The sequence below is a fragment of the Anticarsia gemmatalis genome, chromosome 26, assembly GCF_050436995.1.
Source record: "Anticarsia gemmatalis isolate Benzon Research Colony breed Stoneville strain chromosome 26, ilAntGemm2 primary, whole genome shotgun sequence".
NCBI lineage: Eukaryota > Metazoa > Arthropoda > Insecta > Lepidoptera > Erebidae > Anticarsia > Anticarsia gemmatalis.
The window spans coordinates 7,625,197-7,640,836 of record NC_134770.1 but is presented as its reverse complement, the minus strand read 5'-3'; the positions used below and the strand labels follow the sequence as shown (position 1 = coordinate 7,640,836).

Sequence of the window (15,640 nt, the reverse complement as noted above, 5' to 3'; positions counted from 1 at the left end):
GTAGGGTAAGGTAAGTTATTTTATTATGATGTCTGGATGCTAGCTTCTATTGCATAAATATTATAAATGCAAATGTTTTTTGTCATGTTCTTACAAAAAAAAAGAAAATAAGACATTGCGATCACCTCGGCAAGTTTTCTGATGTTATTCAAAGAATCTAAATATACTAATAAAATGTCAAAAACCTCTTAAAAAAAATAAAATGTCAACTTTAATAGGTAGGAACTAAAATATTAAACAATTATAGAAGTAATTACATAACCTAACTTTTGGTCGTAAATCCATGGGAACTAGTTATCTTAACTAATCTTTTAAAACAGAATGTTTAAATGAGATTGTTTGTTTGATCGTGTTCATCTCAAAAACAGCTAGTCCGATCGGAAAAAATATGTTGCTAATAAGAAAAACATGTCCAAAAGGCCTTCGATTAAGAAAATTATCTGTCACTGGCTTTACGCCTGAAAACGGGTTTCTGAAGAGCATACCGCTGGTAGATTCAAGCCCAACCATTACCCCCTTTCGTGAGGAGACTCTTGTCCAGCAATGAGAGTCTCTCTTTCTCTCTCTTACATGCTATGAATCCCATATGGTAGTGGGGTCAGCCTTCCTGGTCTTTTCCAGAGTGAACGGTTGAAATAAGAAAAGCAGATTAGAGATTTTCTAATATAATAATGCAATCAAAGCCACGGTACACAGCTAGTTAAAAGACAACTGCAACTTCAAGTTTGATCGTCTTACTGCAATTTCTAGAAATATAGTATTACGAAATGTTATAAAATTTAAATAACACTAATTATAATATTTTGAGATTTAAATAAACAATGTCGCCATGAAATAGGTAAATTGCATTTTCTTATACATTACAATAAATATGTCCGTCTGTAGCTCAAAATACTAACGTAGTTTAATATATAGATGAAGTAATTTCAAACTTTATTTGAACTATATTATGTGCATCGTTACCTACAAAACTGCTAAACCAATTTAGTTTCAGATAAAAAACAGCTTCTAATTATACAAAATATAAACGGCTAGCTCTGCTTGTACTTACAGTTTATTTAATTTCCTAATTCAGTAAATTAAGGGGGCTTTTTTTTAAATAATGACTTTATTTTTACTCCGGGTCTTTAACTATCTCTAAACTTAATTCTGGTAATAACTTTTAAACTCTCCCGTTGCATGTTTAATGTATAATAGAATACGGGAATTAACGCGAACACGCATTTTACCTTAAAATGCGTAACGTTTCGGCGCAGGTTGCACTGCAGCCTGCGGACCACGGCGAGTGCAACCTGCGCCCAAACGTTAGGCATTTTAAGGTAAAATGCGTGTTCGCGTTAATTCCCGTAATCTGTTATACATTAATTCTGGTTCTAGCTTAAATTATAAAACTGTAATTGACAGACTGACTTACTGTGTCAAGAAAGATTTCATATATTTTTTGTGATATAAATTATGTGAACGGATCCACGAAAAATAACTAGTCAACAGGAAAACGGTGACAAAATACTTTTATTATTTTATTTTTGCAAAAAACTATATTCAATGTAATGTAATTTGTCTACAAACAATGACAAATTAACATGATTAATTTGTTTTGCAAAATTATTTTTCCAAAATCTTAAAATTTTCAATGCTTTATGAATATGAAACAAAAAATTTCCTAATTGTCTATGATATAAATTGAGGTTTTTCTAAATTAAAACTATTAGCGTTAATGTGAAGTAAGAAAAAACATCTTTAGCAAAAAAAATCCAAAAAAAATCTTGAAGGGGTGCATAGTTCCCATTTAGTTGTGGTCTGACTAAGACCTCATTTTCCCAATCTGGGAAAATACTAGCAGTAGAAAAACAATATATCTTTGAGTTTGAAAAAAAAATACAATCCACGTAACGCAGTGGTTAAATTCATCTTTACGTAACTTTGCCAGAAGAAAGACGCGGATTCGATACCAGAACAAATCAGTCACGTATTTTGTGTTTGTTGGAGAAGCAAGAACATTAAAATTAATCATTTTAATACAGTTAAATTTAGTTAAATACGGGTTGGGGACTTTGCATCCCTTCAAGAACTGTGTTAAACAACTCTCAGGCGTGCAAGGTTTCCTCACGATGTTTTCCTTCACTGTTGGAACAAGTGATCATTATTAAATACACATATAACTATAGGTGTTCGAGCTTCATTGCTCGTTTAATTTAACTCGTAAAGTCGACGCGAGTGTACGTGTGTTGAAAAAGTAAAATATTTTTTATGATTTTTGAAATAGTGTCAAAATGTTGAAAAACAGTGCTTTTATTTTATTGTTTTCATCGTGTTTGTTCATATGTGAGTATATTATTATATTTTATATATTTTAAAATAAGATTTTTTTGTTTAATAGTTTTTTCTATATTGTTGTTTTTTTTTGTTGATTAAGTTTGTTAAAAAATAAGGTCTTTTTCTATTACCCAAGCTTGTCAACTACATAGTAACGGGTTCAATTCCTGTGTCAAGAAAACAGAGGTTTCTTTATTTACACCATGTATTTCGTATACATCTAAACTGCAGGATAAAAGTTTTCCCAACTTGGGAACAGAATCCGGGACTGTTATGTTTTGTTTATCAGCAAATAATTAATTAGATCGGTCTAGGCTTAGCGTCATCGTGTGCTATCAAAAAATTAGTCAAAATTTACCCACTTAGCATTATTATTTGACTAGTGCTAAACCAAATGTTGACAATTAATTTGCATATTCAAGACAGATTGGCGGAAACATCAAAAAATAGATTGAGGAAAATAAATATGGAATTTAAAAAAACTATTATTTGATTTAAGTATGACAGTGATTGCACAAATGTTAATATGGTAGTTTGCAAAGAGCACCATGGGTTTGGTACCTGTACGAAACTAAAATATTTTAATGTATTCGTAGTAGTTTTGCGTGATGCAAAATATGATTATTTATTCTTTTTTCCTTGGGGATTTTGTTATATTAAATAACCCTTTAGCAATGATTTCTTTAGTTCACATAGATTGTACATTGACGTTTATTACTCCATTACTAAATAGCTCACGATATTGTTCATGTGAAAAGATTTTCCGGGGTAAGTGTTTATCTAGCTTATGAACTGCCTATTCACTAAATTTCATCAAAATCGGTCCATTATTTTTGGCGCAATGAGCAAAAAACATCAAAATTTTGGATTCTTTAGTGTGACAATGGTTTTTGAATAAAATATGTTTCAGGTTTTGTATCAACGGAATCTTTAGTAAGGAAGACGCAAGTTGACCTTCTGATTGAAGAATTGGAAGACCAGACGTGGCCTCAAGATGGTACACAATGTTTAAAAGACACCCTGTTTATATTAAACAGCGTGAAGAACCAGACATTATGGGCTGTGTGGAGTAAGTATAATAAAAATATTATATAACACCTCCCTCCCAAATACGGGAGGAGACCCTTGCCCAGCAGTGGGACACACATAACACAATAACTGTGTTTACTTCTTCATTCAATTTTGCAGCGATGGCGTAAACGAGATAGATAGATATTTTGAATTTACATTAGCAAGTATGGTTTAGTTCTGAAACAAGGCCTTTAATACGCTGCTATGTAGAAAATAATTTTCTGTATTCTATAACATAAAAAAATTATAAGCAACTAACATCCGTTACATAAAACTAAACAGTATATAACAGAATAGCTAAAAGCAAAAATTTTTTCAAAATAATTGGTGTAATAATATTTTTTTAAATTATCTCTTGCTACATATTTTTATTCATAATTCCCAGTACATATAACCTCCTAATGTGATGATTTTTTCCAGTTTGGAACTCCATCCAAAACCCCACCGGCGTTTTCTACGCATCCAAACACAGTCTAGGTCATTACGACCAGTGCATGCAAGCGCCTGCCTTAGCCCAGGATCCGAAGATATCCACCCAGTACTGTCTGGCTAATGTCAAACTGACTGATGGGGTGCAGAGGAAAGGAGATGGAAGGATCAACGTTTTTGGTGGCACTGATGAGTTTTTAAGGGTGAGTAAAATAATGCATAACATCACGGAGCAGGCATTAGCATTACCAATGATAGTCTTATGTAATCGGGAGTAATGCTTTTGCTTTTTGAGAAATAATCTATACTTATATTATAAGGCTGAAGAGTTTGTTTGTTTGTTTGTTTGCTTCAACGCAATAATATCAGGAACTACCTGTCCGATTTAAAAAAAAAAATTCAGTATTGTATAGCCCATTTATCGAGGAAGGCTATAGGCTATATATCATCACGCTGAGACCAATAGGAGCAGTGCATCAGTAAAAAATGTTACAGAAACGGGGAAAATTATAACCCATTCTCTCTTACGTGACGCAATCAAAATTGCGCGGGTCAGCTAGTAATAAATAAAATATCGTTAATAAATAAATATCTTTCGACAACTCACACACTGTCATCTGATTCCAAACTAAGCAGAGCTTGTATTATAGTAACCAAATAACTAATAAACATACTTATATACTTCTAAATACATACTTATGTAGATAAATTAACGTTCAGGCTAGTAATAACTAAATACTAGTGTTCCTGTTCATCACACAAAGGTTTGTTCCGGGTGGGATTCGAACTCACCACACGCGACTAAATAATCATGACAATGGCAAATACTTAACAAAACAAACATTTAAACACATAATAATATAATATATCTCACTAAAAATAAGTTAAAATATTCAAGGTTTTATTCATAAACCGTTCTCTTATGCAATACATATTTAAATTATATATTCTACTGATCAAAGTTCTAAAATAAGTTAAAAACATAAAGTCCTTGTTTTCTTAACCAATATTTTATTTGCCGATAATAATCAGCCATTACGGCGACGTAGTATAGTTTCAGTGTGCACAATACACAGGTACACTCTCTTATTAATTATTTTTTTACCCATTACTGTCCCACTGCAGGGCAAGGGTCTCCTCCCAAACTAAAGAGGGGTGGCCTTGAGTCCGCCACGCTGGCCAAGTGCGGGTTCGGGACTTTGCATGCCCTCAATAAATGTATTAAACAAATACATATTGAGTTGAAAAGTCGCATGACGTCACGTTAGAGTACAAACCCCCCACTCCATAACTTTAGTGCTTTTTAAGTAAGTCACTTTATTGGCTTTAAATAAAAAAAAATACGTGTCTAATATTTTTCAATTATCTGACTGGCGGACTAATAATAATTTATGTACAGAACATAAACTATACCTTGAAAAACCTCCCTATTAAGCCGCCAACGTCAAGACGCCGACATTGTTTGGCGGGTCGGCGTCTTTTTAGTGTAGACTTCAATAAACAATTGCAGTTTTAAGTATTGAATATAAATTGACAAATCTTTTTTGCTAAAATACTTCCGTCATTGAATAAACAATAAATTTCACAACTATTTTTGATAAAAGACCTTAAGACAAACTTAACTATGATTATGCTGAATAATGACAAATGAGTTTAATTTTATTACAACACAAAACGCTAAAGTTTTGGTTTTATAATACCTTGATGTAAAAAACGACATGTAAAATTAATACCACGTTTTGTTTTTGTTAAATGACAGAATATTTTTTTATTAACTCTAGCAATAAGAATAATTACTGCGGTAATTACCGTGGAGACTGCAAACATACAAATATCGGACACAAAGTACAACTAGACCCGAAAAAAAATTTATTAATCACAAATTTGGAGTAAATTTCGCACAATTAAGCCAATGTGCCGTTGCTTTAGGTTCTGAAATGGGCTAGGAGTAAGACCATTCGTCTACCATACTGGCAAAATACAATTAGGAACTATGCATTCCTTTATGAACTGTTTACAAAGAACCCTAAAACACTCTAGTTAACCTCAAAACCTTTTACTTTGACCGTTTTATCAAATAAGTGATCAGTCTTCAATGCTAAACTATTTTCTCAAAGCACATACAGATTGAGAACCTCTTCCTTTTATTTAAAGTCAGTTAAAGATCCTTCGACCATGGAAGGTTTCATCACAAAATGTTCACCGTGAAATTACTTTCGAGATGTTTTCCTTCACCATTCATAATTCATCAATAGGTGCCTTTATACACACGCTTTTTCGCGCGTGAAACAACAGCATTTGTCAGACGCGCTCTTTGCTCACGTTTTCTTCGCGGGCTTGACAGATGAGCGCGGCTTGCGCTCTTTCCTTTGTTCCTTCTCGTGCGAAAGAGCTTATGTGTAAAGGCACCTAATATCCTAAGCTTTCCTTTTTCCAGACTAATACCCCACAAGGTCAAGACCACAATCTCATAACCTGGGGGGTTTGTTTACCATCGTCGTGTAACCCTGCAACTGCTACAAAGGTGTTCAAAGCGATTTACGACATCAATCCCATAGCGGCTGCTGAACCAGGAATAACGATTGACAGCTGCCAGTTGTCTGGACAAGAAACTGTGTATAGTTTTCAATTTTATTTGTTTTTGTAAGTGTTTTACAGATTTTTGTGTGTTATGTTTTATTTTTCAGAAATTTGGGTGTTTTTTTTGAAAATATTATGTTAAGTATAATATTATTTTTACACAAGTTCTTTGTGCAATGTTCTTGGCCTATTTGAACTATTATATTATGATTTGTTCAAAATTAGTTTAGTAGTTTAGCCCTGAAATCTTCACAGACAAATAGACAGACATATTTTTTGCATTTATAATACCTTGTTTTACTATTTTTATTGCCAAGACTTCTCTCGGTACATTATTGTTTTGGTGAAATTTATAGGTCATTATAATCCTTCAGGATATTCTATTAAGCTATCAAATTTTATCCCAAACTGTACAGTCGTTACAGCATAAAAGAATGACAAACATTTATATTTACTATAAATATATGGATGTTATTTTTTTCAGTGCCATCCTAGCATCATTAATAAGTCTCGTAATACTATCAAGTATTTATCTACATTATAATAATGAAGACACTCAATGTAAGTACTGAATAATTTACAAAATAATATTTATTATATAGTTTCTGAAATATTGTCGTTATGAAACATGAATTATATGATATGATGAGACAAGGCGAAATGTGTAGGTACCTAATGTTAAACAAAACTACAGAAATAAGAAAAAAGTCATCAATGCGGTCATTCTAAAGATGGGTGACCATATTGTAATATTTGATCTGGGCGTTTCCGTGCTTTGGAGGGTACGTTAAAAGTCGGTTCCGCTTGTTGTCTAGTAAAATTGCAGTCGTTAAGACATTGCAAAGGCCTTTCGGGTGGAAAATTTTGACACTAGGTTGACTACTAACCATACGATAAAATCTATACTTATATTATAAATCTGAAGAGTTTGTTTGTTTGAACGCGGTAATCTCAAGAACTACTGGTCAGATTTGAAAAATTCTTCCAGTGTTAGATAGCCTATTTATCGAGGAAGGCTATGGGCTATATATCATCACGATACGACCAATAGGAGCAAAGTACGAGTAAAAAATGTTATAAAAACGGGGAAAATGATTACCCATTCTCTCTTATGTTAAACGAAGTTGCGCGGGTCGGCTAATATTACATAAGTATGTAAAATTTTCAGTATCAAGAGTGGCTTACTCGTTCAGTATAGTCCGCAACTGGTCTTCGTTCATCAAGACCACAGGGGAAGAGATCCCGGTACTGAGTTTCACGAAAGCCGTGGTCGTGATAGTAACGACCTGCACTCATGCCATCGTGTTCGCTGTCATGGCTGGAGTTGGGAATGGCACGGATTTTGATCACGTAAGGAATCGGTGTTTCTAACAAAGATTTTTTAATTTGTTACTTTAGCAAAACGTATTTTGGGCTAAATATGTTAGTTTTATATAATTTCTTTCATTTATGTCTAAAGGTTTTTTTAAGCTTAATAAGGCCTAGTTTCCGAAAATATTTTTACCAAATTAATGTTATAGCCGGCTCAACTCGATTGTTTGACAGAGTTGATAGATGTAAATTTGAAGACAATGTTTAGCGACTGGTCTACTGATGATCTCACTTATTATTGGAAATTCCATAAATTATTTACGGCTATATTAGACTGACTTATAACCCGATAGTTTTTAATTAGTTTCGATAGTTTTTTTTTTGTAGTAGAAAAACAAATTTTCCTTTTTAATACTGAGGAAAAACCTATATAACTTAATTTTAAATATGTTTTTCCTTTCCAGCTAATACGACCTAAAACCCATTTGATTGGCAACCTAGTACAGCATATCGATCTGCCAGCAGTTGAGAACTTCTTCATTATATCAGGTCTTTTAGTCATGAAGGGACTGATGGAGAAGAAAAGGAACCCTTTTGTTGCTTTGTTACAGCGATACATAAGGTATGGGAAAGAAATTAATCTATAGTAAAAAACCTCGGCTCTCTTGAGAATATTACTGCATAATAAATTTAAATTATTACAATACACTTAAAATAAACAAATAAGTATCTTTTTTCTGCCACTTTATAGGCTAGATAGGCTGTCGGACACTTCCCCATAAACTGTGTAAACTGCCCTTAATATCTATTACCTTTTATTAACAAAATAATTATCACATGATGATTAATTTTTAGATTTCTATCACATGTACCTATATATTTTTTCTTTCCAATCCTGCACAGGCCTTATCAAGATACTTATTCGAAACGGTTTTTTATCATTTCAGATTAGTAGGAAGCCTCTCCTTTCTTATCTTCTATACGATAGCCGTGTCTAAATATACGGGAGATGGACCTCTTTGGCAAAGAAGTATAGTTAAGGAGACGAAGATTTGTGAAAAGAATTGGATCTGGAGTCTACTTATGGTCAATAATTATGTCAATAATGATGCTATTGTAAGTTATGTTTAGATTTTGTAACACTTTTCTAAGACATCTTTTTTTTGTATTTTTGTTAAATATGAAGTCAGATTTTTGTTCTGAGAAAATAATATTCTATAAACTATTGAAAAGCAGCGGCAGCAGTTGCGTTTTTTGCTTATATACCCACATTGAAATATTGAACTCACAGTAACCTAATTGTAATAGATTTATGACTCTTCTGGGGGCCTATCACGTATCTCAGTTGTCAAACATTTGAAAGCTACTATGCAGAACATTGTTTTCTCCCTTAGATTATAGTAATGAATACGTTATGTCAAAGCAGCAATGTACTGAATTGTGACCATCATTTTGACGTATACTAGCTGTCAACTGAGATACGTGATAAGCCCGCTGATCGGATTGTGGTCGATATACCTGTAGGTTCTATTCTTTCCAAGTTTAAGAGTCAGTGTAATTTCTCATTTTATAATCAAATAAACGACTAAGTAGGTGTCTTGGTAACCAAATTCGTTATATACCTAGTGCTTAACCAACAAAATGCCTTTTATTTACTTTTCAGTGTCAAGTAGTGACCTGGTACGTTCCCTGCGACTACCAGTTAGCAGTCTTGGGCACAGTGCTTTACTGCATCTGGCAATGGAACAAGAAAGTTGGGAAAATAACAACCGTCGTAGCTGGTATTCTGGCACTGGTGATACCAGGAATTGTAACTTATTTCAAGAGAATACCTGGAATCCTGCTGTATGATATAGAGTAAGTATGACAGGCTTTTGACGTTTGAAAGATCTTTAACGTGAGTGGTCTTTTTTAATCCATCAATCAGCTTAGCCTCTCTTCCAACTATGTTGGAGTCGGCTTCTAGTCTCACCAAATGCAGCTAAATACCAGTATTTTACATGGAGCGACTGCCTGTCGGACCTTCACAACCTAATTACCTGGTTTGTAATACGATCCCCCTCGATTGTCAGACTTTCAAGCTCCTAACTGCTGTTAACGACTATCTATCTTTAAAAATGACAACCGGGACCCACAATTTAACGTGACTTTCGAAACACGGAACTTGATATGTATAGCATGGTTACCCTCTACAGAATAACCTCGGCAACGGTAGCTTAACCTTAGAGATCGATCCGTGTGGCTGTTGTTAATTAAGCCTCTCCTCTTGTTAATTGTAATATTTAAATGGTTTACAGAGCAATGGTAGACCCAAGAAGTAACCTAGTGTACCTTGAAACGTACACGAAGAGTTACAATCGTGCTGGACCATATCTGATGGGAATGGGTATGGGCTACATACTGATGAAGTATCGACCTGCTAAGTACAGAGGAATCATTTCTAAGGTGAGTCTTAATGTTTTAGTGCTTTTTTCAAGGCTTCATTTGCTCCATCCGGGAATAAAACTCGAGATCAATGATAACATCGGATCACAGTGCCATTCATATAATTTTGCTAGTCTGGTGATATAGCAATAAAATTCTCTATTGCTTGAACTCAACATAGTGAAAGACGAAACATGAAACTTCGAAAAACGTTTAATTTACGTCCATTTACACACAACTTTGATTTTTAATTGACTGTTTTACTTATCACACAAACTTCAACCAGACCCGTAACAACTATAAATCGATCACAAAACAGCTTCCATTCGGAATACACACTAAAAAAAAATCTATTTTTTTTATATCTTCTCTTTCCAGGAGTGGTCATACATAGGCTTCACCGCAGCTACTATCCTGGCTCTGAAGGTCTGGTCATCAGCCTCTGACTGGTGCTTCGGAGACTACAACGCATGGAACTCGGCTATCTACGCCGCGTTTAACAGGAATATTTGGGCTTTGGCCACTTGTATGTGTATTGCCATTACGGAGTATGGGGATGTTCGTGAGTATAGCTTTGTTACTTAACCCTATATTTAGAGGGTCTTCTCTAGAGATACGGCAAGTCCCAAATAGAGGTGTACCTAGAATATTTCTATGTTTAGAATTTGTATGTGTGTATGCCTACAAACATACAAATGATGGTAGTAAATCAGATCTAAAACTGGAATATGTGGGTTTCAGTATAGTTTAGTATTTTTTTTTGTATTTTTGACTGAATAATTTTGTTTTTTATACATATATTTTTATCCGCTACGCAAAACAAAATGTTAGTAGTGTCTTTGTGTGTCTGTGATATCGTTACTCTTGAACATTTGGACCTAATTTTTATGCGGTTTTTTGTAACTCAGGATGACTTGAACCCAAGATCGAATAGTGACAGGGTGATCTTATTATTTGCTGTATTTTACGCATCGTTTAGTATTTGCAACTACATCCATATAAAAATATCCCAACTAAGTAATGAAGTAGAAAATGAAATAAGTTTTAAAAGTAACCAATTACTTAATTCTAGTGATCGCAAAGGCGCTTGCTAATTGCAAGGCGACTAATTCAATTACTAAATTGAAAATCTTTTATCAAGTTTTGTCATTTTAATGGATTAATTTTAATAGCGAACTCGAGTTAATTAGTATATTATAGAGTTTGATAAAGGTCTTTATAATGCATGTATAAATTAAAATTCTATTTGAAATCGAACATTGACACTATCTTTGTTTTTGCTAGGATCTACTTGCTATTGAATAGTATCAAGTATCTGTCATTTAAGTTTCAATGAACGAAAGCAAATCTACTACTAACGAACGATACTGAAATACGTAGTCAATGCTCTGTAGCCATATTTTTTTTAATTTGGTACCATCGCGTTGCCTTTCTATCAAAGATAATCTTCCACTCATTTCCAAACTGTGAAATTAGCCCTTAGTCATTTAAATAACTTAACAAAGATAGTTCTTTGAAATACTCTAAAGACACTCAATATTTTTAATTTCATGCAAAATTTATCAAATCCTACCCGATAGTTACTCAACAACTATTCGATAGTCACCCGATAGTCATAATCGCTGCAAACGAGTAAATTGTACCTCACATCTCTATCGTAGTACTAACTACCATTCCATAACAGTTTGAGCTAAATACACCCTATCTCTCAAGGGGGATGTACAGTTTTTTTTCTAATTTCCCCCGGGACTCTTCTACTGGGAACAAAATATAATGTTTTTATCTCCAGATATGTAAGGAGAGGTAGCTCTTCAAATGATAGGGTGTGTTAAATGGTTTGCGTTATTTTTAGCCAATTTGGAAAGGTTTTTAAGGTCATATTTGTTTATGAAAAAGGGCGTATGTCTTGAGGTTGTAATGTGAGATAAGACCTTTTAGAAATTGCATACTTTTTGCAATAGTTAAGTTTGCCCGTGTTGCAGAATTTCAATATATTTGTAATGAAGTAAATGTAGGTAACAACTGAACCAATGTAATTCATTTCGTCTTATAAGTAGGTTACGTTATTCTGCAAAATATTTTGACTACTTATTTCTACTAAATTTCAAGCAAATATTGATCAGTTTTGCTTGATTTTGAACTTATTTACTTACTTTCTTTGGGTATTTTTTACTAAAATGATCCAACCATTTGACACTGATTAAACACAGCAGTATTTTAAATTTGCATCTTATTTTCAGCTAAAATAAGGACTATAATTTCATGGCCGGTGTTCGTGATACTCAGTCGACTGGCCTACGGTGTATACATGGTGCACTCTCTCATCATGCAGAGAAACTTCATGTCACAGAGGAGCCCTATGCATTACGATATATTTACGTTGGTAAGTAGGTTACCATAATACTTATAAAATACGCACTGGAATGTATTTTTCAACTGAGTCTGTCTGTCTGTGAGTCTTAACTGAGTTTATTTTAGTGTATACTCGATTCGCTTCTCTTCACCATTCATTATCAAATCATAATAATTTTGAGTTACTTTTTCGTGTAGTCTTTAAAACAACGAGTCAAATATTGTCTTAATAATTATATTTAACACAATTTTTTAACGGAGGGAATAATTCCTTAGAATACCAGCCTATTTTAGGGGTTACAAGGTGTTATCATTTAAAAACCCTTAGACATGCATTACTGGAGAGGAACTCTTGAACTTAAAACACCCCAGTGCAATTTACATTACGCCTTCAGGATATTTGATAAAATTTATCCAACACAATTGGCAAAGTTGTAGAAATAATAATTATGCTTACGTTTTCAGGTAATAGATGGTATAGGAGTAATGACAGCCTCGGCCATATTGGCCGTATTACTATGGCTATTCGTTGAGGCGCCGCTCGCTAACTTGACCAATTTGCTACTTTTACCGTAAGTATCGTATTAAATATCTATTATATATTGTGTTTAGGTAATATTTATTTAATGCTTTCAATTGACTAGAATATTTTTTATGATTATAATGAAGCAAGTACAGTTTAGTCTTACTTGTAACTGCACTTAAATATTTTGCGATAAAAACTCATTTTTATAATTGAATTTGAAAAAGAAAAAAAAATTTTCAAATATTTTTTTAGTAAAAGTTCTTTAATAGCTTTTTGTGTTTTGAGAAAAAGAGAAGTGAAATTCTAGAAATCATATAAAAATACTATTTTATTTATTTACAGGAGGAGACCAAAAGCAAATGAAGTAAAGAAAGAAATACAAACGCAAACAAACGGACACATCACCACTGAATTATTGAAAAATGGAAAATATCTATAAACTTAAATCTAAATATTTATTATTGGTTGTATTGTTAGAAATTAAAATTAAATTTTATCATTAAATATAGTTATATCCTATAATTGCTTTTTTTGTTTTTTCACCGACTACTATGAATTTTCCACCGTTCCGTTTTCTAAAACAAATTAATAACTTAAAACTCAAACAAATTATATCATGTTCAACAATAATTATAAAGTCTCAAAACTAGTATGTTTAAAAAAAACAAAATATAAAACCGAGAGTCGAACCCGAGACCTTCCAATCCCCAGTCACAACATCACTACACTATTATATTTATAACAAATTCTTTAAAATCACCAACAATACAATCAACCGAAAAACACACACCCTATATAATATATTCCTTCGGCAAAATACAGGGTGTTTACGTAACCGAATTAATCGATTTACCTTCTATTGATTCGGAAGCCGTTTAAATAACAAGTCTGTCACAACATTCGTAATCAAGTGACATAACAACGTTATTTATTTGAGATATACTAGTCTTGATACTTGACTTTGCCTGTATTTTATAATAATGGTAAAATATTAAAGGCTTGAAACTGTTACTATTGTGTGAATTTTTGTAATATGAGAGATTGTTTTACTTAAAAGTCTACGCAAAGATAAGGTGTACATAATAGGCTAATCTTATATTTACCATCTTACTCATATTATATGCAAAAGTTTCAGATGATAAAGATTCGGATGCCGAATAGATTTTCATGAAATTTGGCGCACTTATAGGAAACTAGTTGATCCGCGAAGATCGGCTTGCGTTGTAGATGTTTTTTAAATTATAGATTTTAATTTTATCATTGACTATCGTCATGATAAATTCATAAAAAAAAACAGTTCAACATCTTATCAGACAATAACACATATAATAAAACAGAATTCGCAATTTTAATAGTCGCTTGGGAATACATCGAAGCTTTGAATTCACACATTTTGATACTTTTCCCCTTACAAGCCGAACGGCTTACATTTCAATATAATAGAAACAACAAACACAAATCAATATGAACGTGTACACAGTAAGACAAACATATGTATTCGTATCGAAACGGATTCAATAATTTCATTATTGGATTGTAAGGTACAAGAGGTTTAAGCCGATCACAATATTATAGGATTACACGGAAGTACCGGCTTTTTATAATGTTCGGCAGACATTTTGGAAGGTTTTTTTTGTTTCAGTACTGGGCAGTATTTCTTTGATCTCTGCCTAGTCTTACAGAAAGAAGGCGTGGTATTATGTATGTATGTAGGTATGTACTGGACAATTTCTTGACATTTAAGCCGATTTGAACGTACATACATTACACAAAGCTATAGGCAGAGACTGCCTCCGTGGCGCAGTGGTTTAGGTCACCACGCCAACACTACTGCGTCGGGAGGTCGTGGGTTCGATTCCCACACGGAGCAATTATTTGTGCGGATCCACAAATAATTGTTTCGGGTCTGGTTGTGCTTTGTGTCCGTTATTTGTATGTTTGTAAAAGTCCCCGCGACACAAGAGCAATCCTTAGTGCGGGAGGTGTCTTTTTTATAAAAGAGGTATTCTAAATACACAAGAGCTCCACTGGTTACAAGCTTAGTCCGATGTAAAAGGGGGCGAGTCTTCGGCCATATAGCAAAAACATTACCATACTCCGGATTAATGTTAAGAAATATTTCAATATAAATTAGATAAAGACTGAGAGCGCTTTTTTGACCCGGGATCGAACCCAGGAGTTTATGATCAGAAGCTGGACACATTACTTAGCATGTAAGCAAAAATGTATAAAGAACATTTTAAATAAAATCAAGCAACATTATATTAAAAACTATTGTCCAAAACACACTATTTTGTCTAAGTAAACTTTTAGCAGACCTAAAGTAATCCAAACCAAAATACTTGTTGTAAGTCTCCTCCCAATAAATTAGGATCGGCACGGCTTTAAGTTTCAACATACTACGATTAATAGTGCCACCCAGTATCCGAATAATACACTAATATGTTACCGACTTTACCGAACTTAGGAATAGATGGTTTTGATACTTTGAGTTCTGTTTGATGCTGGTTTGTATTGAAAAATGTAGAGGGCTTTTAAAAGTTGTTTGTTTGTCGTATGGTTAGTGGTCAACCTAGTGTCAAAGTTGTTCAAGCCGCCCGAGAGGCCTTTGACATGGCTTAACGACCGTTA

General features: G+C 33.4%; 2 protein-coding genes across 3 annotated transcripts in view; one reads left to right on the top strand and one right to left on the bottom strand.

Annotated features, from left to right (window-relative positions):
* The window catches only part of sns (nephrin adhesion molecule sticks and stones), a 279,269-nt gene that overhangs the window by 171,453 nt on the left and 92,176 nt on the right, over positions 1 to 15,640 (bottom strand). The gene's annotated exons all lie outside the window — the stretch shown is intronic.
* Positions 2,148 to 13,495, top strand: LOC142984165 (nose resistant to fluoxetine protein 6-like). The gene is made up of 14 exons (XM_076131582.1): positions 2,148 to 2,325; positions 3,227 to 3,385; positions 3,808 to 4,019; positions 6,254 to 6,459; positions 6,881 to 6,957; positions 7,565 to 7,746; positions 8,172 to 8,329; positions 8,655 to 8,823; positions 9,371 to 9,564; positions 10,005 to 10,152; positions 10,510 to 10,693; positions 12,372 to 12,514; positions 12,949 to 13,055; positions 13,352 to 13,495. Exons 1-14 carry the CDS (start codon positions 2,274 to 2,276, stop codon positions 13,446 to 13,448), a joined length of 2,088 nt encoding a protein of 695 aa, XP_075987697.1. The 5' UTR covers positions 2,148 to 2,273; the 3' UTR covers positions 13,449 to 13,495.